General features: G+C 43.0%; 1 protein-coding gene across 2 annotated transcripts in view; it reads left to right on the forward strand.

Annotated features, from left to right (window-relative positions):
• Positions 1-10,641, forward strand: part of cep112 (centrosomal protein 112) — a gene marked incomplete at its 5' end in the record, with an annotated part of 92,733 nt that overhangs the window by 74,046 nt on the left and 8,046 nt on the right. The window contains 3 exons of one of the 2 annotated variants that reach the window (XM_079563936.1): positions 6,006-6,107; positions 6,874-6,938; positions 7,573-7,625. In XM_079563936.1, the coding sequence (XP_079420062.1) occupies positions 6,006-6,107; positions 6,874-6,938; positions 7,573-7,576 (171 nt within the window). In that variant the 3' untranslated portion in view covers positions 7,577-7,625. Of the gene's footprint in view, positions 1-6,005; positions 6,108-6,873; positions 6,939-7,572; positions 7,942-10,641 lie in introns of those variants that run through there. The other variant, XM_079563937.1, reaches the window with a different exon arrangement.

Consider the following 10,641-nt stretch of genomic DNA (forward strand, 5'->3'; position numbering starts at 1 on the left):
TAAGTTAATGGGTGTTGCTCATCAAGTAGAAGTGTGTCAAATGTATGAAAGAGGTTTTTATAAGATCGAGCATTTGGTGTCAGTTTTCCTGTATCTGTTCAGTAATACGGAGCAGACTGTTTAGCTGTGGCAGCATTACAGTCCAGAGGCACAAACAGAAAGTGAGTCCCTTTTACCCTTTTTGGTTTTTGTTTACAGGGTTACTGAGTTTATGCTCGCATCGGATTGGCCAACTCTTCCACATTGTCGCAACCGGTGTCTTGAAATCTCAGCCGGTCTACATGTATCTAATCACTGAATGCAGACTTGCTCCTCATCTGTGGATGGGTGTATAGTGGCTCACGATTTGATACATACTGAACATCGCCGTTATACCAGTTTAAGACTAACCTCGAGGTCATCATCTGCCTGTGTCCTCAGTCACATAGGCCTTGTTTATCTGCGAAGACGTGTCTTTGTAATCCGACCCGGACACGCTACACAGTCTCTGTCCAGATCCTACACAGATGTTGCTTTGCCGCGTCCCTCCTTTGCTCCAAAATGGCAGCTCAAATGGTGCATTGTTTTGATTTATTTTTAGCTGATTAACTGTAGAGTAGAGTGTCTTAGGTCTTTGGTGAAAACTCTTTTCTTTGTTATTATCTTTGTCATTCTTTACAAGCACTTTTGCCCACCACTGTACAAATTGGTCAGGTTTTACGCCAATGGACTGAACAAATACTTCAAATGCACTCATCATTACTTTGACCGGAGTCACTTTACTGTACTGGAAGCAGCACATCAGTAGTCTCTTCAGTCTCTTCAGTCTCTTCAGTCTCTTCAGTATCTTTCAATGGGAGCCGAACGATGTGGGTCACCTGAGTGCAGCAGAAATGTTTGATAATGTAGCAACATAAAACCTGGAATTTTCCACAGCGTGGCTTTAGAATACAGACCTCTTTCTCAGACCAAGGCCCAGCTGTTTGGTCTGAACTACTGTCAATGAGAGCGTACACAGCAAAGAACATGGTCCGCACTAAGTCTCAAAGATGGAACCTGTTAAAAGCTGAAGTCTGAAGAATAAATAATATCCGTGGTTATTTCAGTATTGGTGCCGGCAGAATTCAGAGATGTGTTGTCTTTTCTTTAGGCACATTACATCAGCAGCTCTAGCACTTCTAACAACTTCACTAAGATCTGTAGCCACTTGTAATCTCTTCCTTTTTTTTTCTCTCTCTCTTCTCAATTTCATGAAACGCTTTTCTTTTTACCCCGTCTTGCAGTGAAGCGTTTTTGAATTCAAATTGCTTCTCGGTGAACTCCGGAGCATGCGGAGGTGCAAACTTTGTGAGTGGCATCATCTTTCATGTACCCCTTGTTCTTGACACTTTGGAACAAGGGGGTAAATCAAAAATGTCTCTCCAGCAGATCTTTTTTGCCCCCGCCCCTCGCGCACTCGCACACACTCCCGCTTCATTAGCATACATCAAGCTTTCCCAACGTCGTGACAAACCGTGTTCGTGCGTCGCGAGCGTTGAGGGCTTGTTCCTTTTCTGCTGGCAGCTGTCAAAAACACCAGCCATGTGACAGTACCAAACGCAAGGGGAAGTCACAACCGCAATCTAAAGACTATATATAGATGAAACGTTGTCATTTTAAGATGACTGCGAGGGGGGGAAAACGACTGCCGCTCCTCGCTGTCTTCAAAACTGCACCGAAATACATCAGGAACAAAGTCCTATTTAAAAGAGGGATGCGCAGATGAAACCTGATTATCCCTGCTCACAGCCAAACTCCTTTCTTTGGAAAATACCGGCACAGTTTTAGTTTTCGCACTGTTTTTTTTTATTTTTTCATCTTTTTTTCATCTCAGCTCAGTCTTGTTTGAAGTCCGCAGATGACCAAAAGGCCCACAGCAGTTTTGATCAGTGCAACACTTCTAAAACACACCTGTCTTAACTGTGGGAGCAAGGTGTTTTCATGTTGCCACTTGTCAGAAAATAACACATCTTTTTTGACAAGCCGCTAAAAGACTGGAAACTGTGTGCGCGTGTAGTGAAGACGCAATGAAAAGAGGGATACAGAAAACAGGCATCCTTTGCGATGAACTCTGAGAGATGAATTTGAAGACAGAATCGCCGTTTGCTTGTTTGTTTCCATACGTTTCCACATCAAAGGGCGAGCCGTGAAAAAAGTCGCTGCTACGTCCACCCACACACATTTCATTGTAAACTCAGTGGTTGCCGCGAGAAGACATGATTGCAAATGCTTTATTTTAGAGAGACTAACAAGCAGTTTGTGTGCACTTCCCATATGTTAAGTCTTCTAGCTCTCCTGTAAAGTTATAAGTGTGCATTCCTGGTAGTAGAGCTTTTCTGAGATGCATCTGCTGAATAAATAACCTGCACTATATCACTGAGTGAAAGAGGTTGTGGGTAGGGATGCACCAATCCAATACTGGTATCGGATATCGGAGCCGATGCTGGGAAAAATGCGATATTGGGTATAGGCTACAATTATTCGATGCCAGTTTTGGGTCTCAATGCCTTAAAGCAGGGGTGTCCAAACTTTTTTCATGGTGGGCCGCATATTGAAGCGTACACGGGGTGAAGGGCCGTAGATCAGTAGTTAGTGCCGCAAAACCTTCGACTAGCAGAGGTTTGAATTGTGCCCCATATCTCAATTTAAGCTTAAAACCTTCATGCCAGCTCTGTCTCACAACAAAATGTTAGTTGTTAGGTTAGAATTGTATAGAATTATTACATTTCAAATAAAAAGGTCCATCTCTGGTGATGTGTACCGATACAGCAAGAGGCCGAGGGCCACCATAAATTGGTCTGAGGGACGCATTTGGCCCCCGGGCCGCACTTTGGACACCCCTGCCTTAAAGGGACTAGATGCAAGTGACAGTGACAGTGCAGGATTTTGGAGGCAGTTGGGGTGAACAGGTCTGGGCTCATTCTACATCTTATGACATTGCCGGAACTTGTAGGGGGAGGAAAATACATAATTGTAACATTTTTAAACACTGTATAGTCCCTTTAAAAACACAACTTTTACAAGTGAATATTTTATATAGATTTTTGATCAAAGCGCAAAATGCCGTGCTAGCTATAGCATGCTAGAGCTAGCGGGAGCATGCTAAGGCTAACGAAAACTCGCCTGGGTCAGAAACTATGATAGAAATATCTTAAGAGGCCTAATACAATAAAATAACCACTGCTGAAGCCAAGTTTTAGTTTAAGAAATAACTGATCTAAAGTATGATCAGATCACTTCATGTGAGTTGTTTATATTATGAATAATTAGTGTAGTCCCGTGCTCCTTTTTTGATGTTCATCCATTAGTTTCTTAATAGATATAATTTATACTTGATCTGTAGCATAATGACAATAAAATATGAATTTATTGATCTTAAAATGGAGAAAAGAGTTTTTCACTCAGAGAAAGCCACTTTTAAGAAAGTCTCTTAGTATCGGTAATTATCGGATATCGGCAGATACTCGAACATCAGTATCAGTAGCAAAAACGCTGGATCAGTGCATCTCTAGTTGTGATTCCGTAGCTCCATCCAACTAAGATCACATTCACCTGTGCATACTCATATGGCCCGTAGTGTCCCCCCTGAGAGAAACAAAGCCTCTGGAAAAGGATATCTGACTGATCTCCTGTCATTTTAAATCAGCTTTAATACTTCATGTACATTCGCCAGTCATTCCCCAAGTCTCGGTTATTTGGGAGGCGAAATGGAGTCCGCATCGCCGCAAAGGAGCTTGTAATTTAGGCCCGAGCGGATCTCTCATTGCGACTGCACCATACATGAACCAAGAATGCAAAGCTCAGGATCTAGTCTTTTGAAGAATCAAGACTTGTGTTCAAAGCGGTTGGTAAGGGATGTGTTTATTCAACCATTGTTTATTGCTTTGGTCTGACTTAGCCGAGTGTGTTTTGTCTTGGCCCGCCATCTTGTTATGACTACAGAAGATGCTATAGATAGACATTTAGAAAATTGGTCTCATTTTTTCTACCCCTGGACAATGAAATTAAAGCTTCTCCAATGCTGTTTTTGCCACTTGTTTGAAAGAGCTACTCTGAAATTATCCTTAAGCCTTCCACTCAGGCTACAACGGACATGAACATGGACATTGGGAGTTTCGGGCCAAACATTTGTTGTAAACAAACAGGGCAGGAGGATTTTTGGAAAAAATATAAAACTGGCAAAACATGTGTGGCTGGCTAATCTACAGTAAGCTGCACTGAGGCAAAATGAGTTGCTCCATGTTGGGATCATTTATACCGGTGCTCGCTTTGAAGTATTTCCCAATCCCCTTTCATTGTGCCCATGAAGATTAATTAGCTAAAGCCAGAACAATCAGTTAAATCCACTACAGGAAAATTATTTTAGGAAGCACACACTTCATTCACGCTCCAACAGCTGGGCTGATGGCGGAGATTTGAATGTGTCCTGGACAACTGTTGGCTCTGTCAAAGACATTATGGGGCTTCAAACGCCTCAGTTCCCCCGGTTACACCTTGAAATATGTGCCCAAAGGATGTCAGTGAATTCAAATGCCCAAGTCTACCCTATTTAAGAATTAAAACTACTCGTCAAACTAACATTGAGCTAACGATGCACTACACAATTTTCTTGAAACAAATAGTGTAGAGCAGTTGGTGCTCTTGCCTCACAGCAAGAAGGTCCCGGGGTCGATTTCCCTGGCCTGTCTGCGTGGAGTTTGTATGTTTCTCTCCCCATGCCTGGATGGGTTTCCTCAGGGTGCTCCGGTTTCTTCCATCATTCAAAAACATGCACAATAGGTGACTCCTCCATCCAGGTAATTCTGACTGTTAGCCTGGCTCCACATCTCCACTGCTCCTGACTGATGACTGACCAGTGGCATAGAAGGATGGGTCAAATGCAGAGGACAAATTTCCCTAGAGGGACAAAAAAGTACACCTTAACCTTACCTCTGAACACATGCACAATAGAGTCCAGTGTGGGGCCACGGTGTATGAGAATTTGTGAAGCAAATCCTTGAGTCTCATATGTGATCATCAACATGCACTGTCCTAACCAAATAAACAATTTCTTAAGTATTTATTTAACATGAATGTGTATCAAATTCTAAGGCGAGCTATTAAATGTGTAAGTAAGTATATGTGTACATGTTGCGTGCATTGGATTGTAATTTTAAGGAAAAGATCTTTTGACCACTCACATTCTCAGAGCACATTTAGATGGTCTAAGGCTGCTCAGAAACATGTTCAAATTGTTATCTATATATAGGAAAGAATGGCATTCATTCTATAACATTATTGTTCATTTTTCAAAACAAAAAAAAGTAATTTCACCTCTCTCGTTGTAAATCCCCTCTTACAAGTGCCTCTGTGTGTCCATCCATGTGTGTTTGTGGCTAAAAAGGGGGTTGTGCTAACCAAAACCCTTTTCAACTTCTATAATCAGACTTTGGTTTTAGTGCAGTGTAATTTAGCTCCAGACAGACTTCCTCTTGGTCCTCCCTGTTGGAGCTAGCGCTGCTAGCTTATGAGCTGCTGCCCTGTTTGATGTGTTGCGCTCTCCATGGAGGCCCAGCGGTCTCCCAAAGCCAGCTGTGACAAACCCAGACGCTGCATTGTGTCAGACGTGGCTCTGACGGCGAGCAGCCAGTAGGGGGAGCAGTGCTGAGTCAGAGAGCTGTGCCAGCCAGTGGACCCCTGTGGAGATGTGAAGGGGCTGTGAAGAGTGAGGGAATACTCAGTGCTATGAATAAAGAGGGGATACCCACTGTCTGCTGATGTAATTGAGATGTTTATTTAGTCAGCGTCTGCACAGGCGCTTGTAATCAGAAGGAAGGGTTTTGGAAATCTGCTCAGTATAATATTAATTAGACATAATTAACCTCTTCACTTCTGTGCCCGTTTCATCTCAGATAATGAAAACGGATTATGGCTGCACTGATAAACAGAAACTACAGTATGCTAATATTACAACGACACTGATTTTGAACTGCCACATTGTTTTTCAGGTGACAGCAGTTCGACAGCAGTACGAGGAGAAACTCAAAGGCCTGATGTCATCTGAGCTCAGACATGAACTGGAGGACACAATAACATCACTCAAAGCACAGGTACAGTTTAATACCATTGCACTGTGGAATGAAATAGTGCCCATTGAAACTTCGTAGTTGAAAGCATTTAAACTACTGTAAAGCCTGTCCAGATGAAAACCAAGTTCAACATGAAAGTGTATGTTAAAACATATTTTGATGAAACGTGTAGAGTTATCTTCATATCTGCAGAGCCATGTGACCACATTTCATTGGCTCTTGGTGTGTACTTTACCAGCGTGAGGTGCCAAATGAAACGCTAGACTTTTCCTGAGGTCTCCCCCACTGGAAGGAATTTACCCTGGGTTGTGGTGTGCGCTAGTCCCAGAACAATGCCGATTCTCTGGGAGCTGTGATTATTCTGCCAGTCTGTAGATGTAGTTTCAGCCCAGGTTTATTTTCACTTAGACCAAAGACACTTCATAAATAAACTCACACTTTGTAACAAAAAGAACGGTCAGGCTCGATCTTGTATCGCGGTAACCTCTGCTAACCCGCCTCATAATGCGGCCTCTGTGCCCTAGTGCCTTAACCCCTCGTGCTCCAATATGCCGACCCCTAGCCCCTGCTGTCCTGACCTCTGCTCTCAACAACCAGCCTATTCTTCTACTTCCTTCTCTCCATCTGACCCTGTCCACTCCAAAGCCTCTCCTACCTCAAGTCCTCGTTCTGCCTCTGCTGATCCAGTTTCTTTGGCATTGCTCTTTTGCTAATCTCAGTGTAATGACCCAGGCAAGGGAGAGTTGGGCTGCTCTTTGATGCTCTGCTGTGGGCTCCTGTGTTGCAGGTTAATTTCCTTCATAAGAGGGCGACTCTGCTGCAGGAAGACCTGGATGCCTGTCGCAGCAGGAGGTCAGCGCCATTGTTTGGAAACTATAGGAAGCCGTGTGCATATGTTGTTGTTGCAAGAGAACCACACTCTACAATTCTATCTTTGTGGAAACAGACATCTTATTTTTGCAACTTTTGCAAAGAGAAAATGTTCTACAAATATTTTACCCCGATTTACCCCAACTTCAGACTTGCCAACCCATTATGACGCTCAATCCAGTGTCTGGAAACCATTGTAAGCACCTCTTAGGAACAGTACAATCACACAGTAAATGGAAACTTCCACTAAACAGAATGCAATTATGTTTATCGAGCAAAAACAATCTATTCTTATTTCCATGTAAATGCAGAATAGGTGGAAAATCGCATTTTGATTGTTTTCACTGCAATTGTCGAAGTGCAGTCCCTATACTGTTCAATCCAGTCTATTGCATTTGGAATAATATATATATGAAGACAACATAAGTTCAGCCTCTTTCTACGACAGCCCACCAAGAATAAGCCCTTTGATTTTCGTGCCATCCATAACATGCTCCATAAACCATTTCTATATTACATGCACAGTGGTAAAGGACACATGCAGCGTTAAGCTCTATGCATCTCTAAAAACAATGACCGTGTGTTGTGTTTGAACATATTTTGCTTTTCTCTGCAGGTAACCCTAGACGCCATGTGACCAGACCACACAAATAAAGGACCTTGCCAAAAGTGAGCATTTCTGACTGTGTAGCCATTTCTTTGTGTCATTTTTACATCCTGTTGTTTTTTATCACATGAAATATTTATTCGCGGCTCATCGTTTTTTGTGTTCGGCCTCTTGTACTTGTTAAACTGTTTTGAAGTTTGTGTGTTTGATATCCCTTTTTTGCTATCAAGCCCTCATTAAATAAACCACTTTGCATCAGTTCTGTTGCCATGTTTTTCATCTTCAAAACGCATCAGAGTAAAGCCATCAATTAGAGGAAGTCATGTTGCTCCTGCCTGTGTTTTCCTATGACCGCAACCTGCATGCTAACCCGAGATTAGCTTTGAATCGCTTTGCACTGAAGACCTTGAATCACCATCTCCCCTGTTGCTATTAAATGTTAAAGTTTTTTGCCCAAGCCCCTTTCTGAACTTTAAAGACTCGGTTTGTGGTCGGGTTCGATAAAGAGCGCCGCGAGTTGATTGTTTGAACCGCTTGCCAATTGCTACATTTCTCGGGCCCAGTTTCTTTTGCCTCTTCCGCGACTTTGTGTTTGACCACTTAAAAAACCCAAACCAAATCGTTCAAAAAGTTGGAATCCGAGAAATGACCACAGCTCCTTGTCTGATATCTCCAAAGTGCAGCGGTTTTATGACGCCAACAGCATTTGGCAAACTACAGAGGGGCTTTTTAATGATCCGCCGTCTCTAGTAGGTGAGGAATGCCTTGTCTTGAATACCGATGGTTTTGAAGAGAGAACACGGCTTTATTCCTGGGAAAACACTTGGGAGTCGTCGTTACTTTCCCCTCAAATCATATTTCAAAGAAGCCCCGCACTTGTTATTTGCATTGGCATCGCTTGCTTTTAACACCAACAGTTGGTGCGCATCATTGTCCGTGACCCGCTCCGCCGTCTCCGGATGAAGCGATATCCCCTTTCTGTATTTATTTCATGTACCGATTCTGCTGCCCAGGCACAGAAAGAATGAGGAGAAGCAGAAAGAGGAGAGGACTGTCACGGTGACATCTGAGAAACAGGAATTTGGGCTTTCAGCACTAGGCCCTTTGTAGGGGCTGTTGTTTCTGGACGCTGTGCGCTGTGGAAGTGTTGCAACATCGCATCTTCACTGCAAATGCTTCCAAGTGTTTAAAAGTTGTGAAAATGATGGAGAATGATTACGCAGCATTGGTGGTTTGGGGGCTTTAGAAGAAAGAAAGAAATGAATCTGTCTACCAGAATCTAAAGCTGATTTTGAGGTGGGCAGGACAGCGCTCCATTGGACTCTGAACTAAGATCTTAACTTTGACTCATTAAAAACATATTTAGGAGCTGACTGCATTGGTACCATATCGTACGCCTAGCCCCATTATTACCGTCTTGTCGATAATCTCTCTTATGCACACACCCAGCACAGCACTTTACCGGCATATGTTTAGTAGGATTACCTCAGTCCATGGCCACAGCATCATAGCCGCCCTGTGTTTGCTCATTTACACCCAAACGGTCTCCGTCCATAACCTCCCCCTTTAATCTGTGTTATTAGCCTGACATAGTTTCACTCTAATTGATTGCCTACCACCAAAATAACCTCCATAATTGTGCTTGTGTAAATACGAGGCATGAATGTCATTTCCACAAAGCCGACATGGCCCCATTAAGGATCAAAGACTGCGCTTCCTCGCAGTTATCGCCACATCACACGGCCGACCACTGAGCGAGAAACACTGCAGGCCAAACGGGGCGCTCGCTAAAGCCATCTGCCTCTGTAGCAGCAGAGAGAGGGGAATAAATGCTCTGGCTTTACGAAGTGTAATATTTGAATGGGCTACAATAGTCCAGACCACTAGTTTACATTAGCTACACTATTTAACACAACTATCTATTTTCTGCTACTTTTCACATCGGTTAGGAAGAATTACCAGCACAGTTTTAGTGTTAACCATATCCCGCCAAAACAAAGCTATTTGATGGTTTGGTTTACATTTTTGTAATTTTCATCAAGGTAAAAACTTGGTAAAGGCAACATAATGATAATATCTCTAGTGTTTGCCGAGATCAACTGTGTGACACACTGTACACATGTCACAGGTTTTAGGTGATGTTTAATGTCCTCAAAGCCATGTACGCATTTTCTTATTTTTGTATGCGCTCTTCATTGTCCATTTGAAACACACCATCACTGGCTGAGTTTATATTTTTGATGAAGTTACACTTGTCTCACGACACCCTCACAACATAAAGCTACTGCGCTTCCCTTTACAGGATGTTTCCCTACAAGGACCAGTGCATCTTAACTGTAAAGATGTTGCATTTGGTTAAACTCTCTATACTACACTGCGTTAACATCATGGCTCTTTGAATCACTGAAATCAATCTTAGACGCCAGTAATAATTAGTCAAGTTAAGCCCAGTTAAGGCAAAAAGTATTGAAAAGGGCATCAACCACTATAAAAGGGTGTCAACCATTATTAAGCAGAGCACCATTTTCAAGCAATATGGGAAAGAAAAAGGATCTCTCTGCTGATGGAAGCATGTGTTGAATGCCTTGGACAAGGTATGAAAACCGTCGATATTTCATGAAAGATTAAGCGTAATCGTCGTACTGTTAAAAGATTTGTGGATGATTCAGAGCACACACGGGTTTGTGCAGATGAAGCGAGATAAAGGCACAGTGAGGACGGTTTCTGCCAGACCAATACATCAGATTAAGAGAACAGTTGCTACAAAGCAGCAAACAGGTATTTGAAGCTGCTGGTGCCTCTGGAGTCTCCCGAGCATCAAGGTGTAGGACCCTCCAGAGGCTGCAGTTGTGCTTAAACCTTCTATCCGGCCTCCGCTAAATTGTTAACTGAATGCTCATGAACAGAAATGGCTGCAGTGGCTCAGAAATACATGAAGACTCATTTTCAAACAGTCTTGGTCACTGACTGTTTGAACTCACTGTGTAACCCTGGATGGTCCAGATGGATGAAGTAGTGGATGGTGAATGGCCACAATGTCCCAACAAGGCTGTGACGTCAGTAAGGAGGGGGCGGAGT

Source organism: Gobius niger (genome assembly GCF_951799975.1).
Source record: "Gobius niger genome assembly, chromosome: 10".
In the NCBI taxonomy this organism is placed as follows: Eukaryota; Metazoa; Chordata; class Actinopteri; order Gobiiformes; family Gobiidae; genus Gobius; species Gobius niger.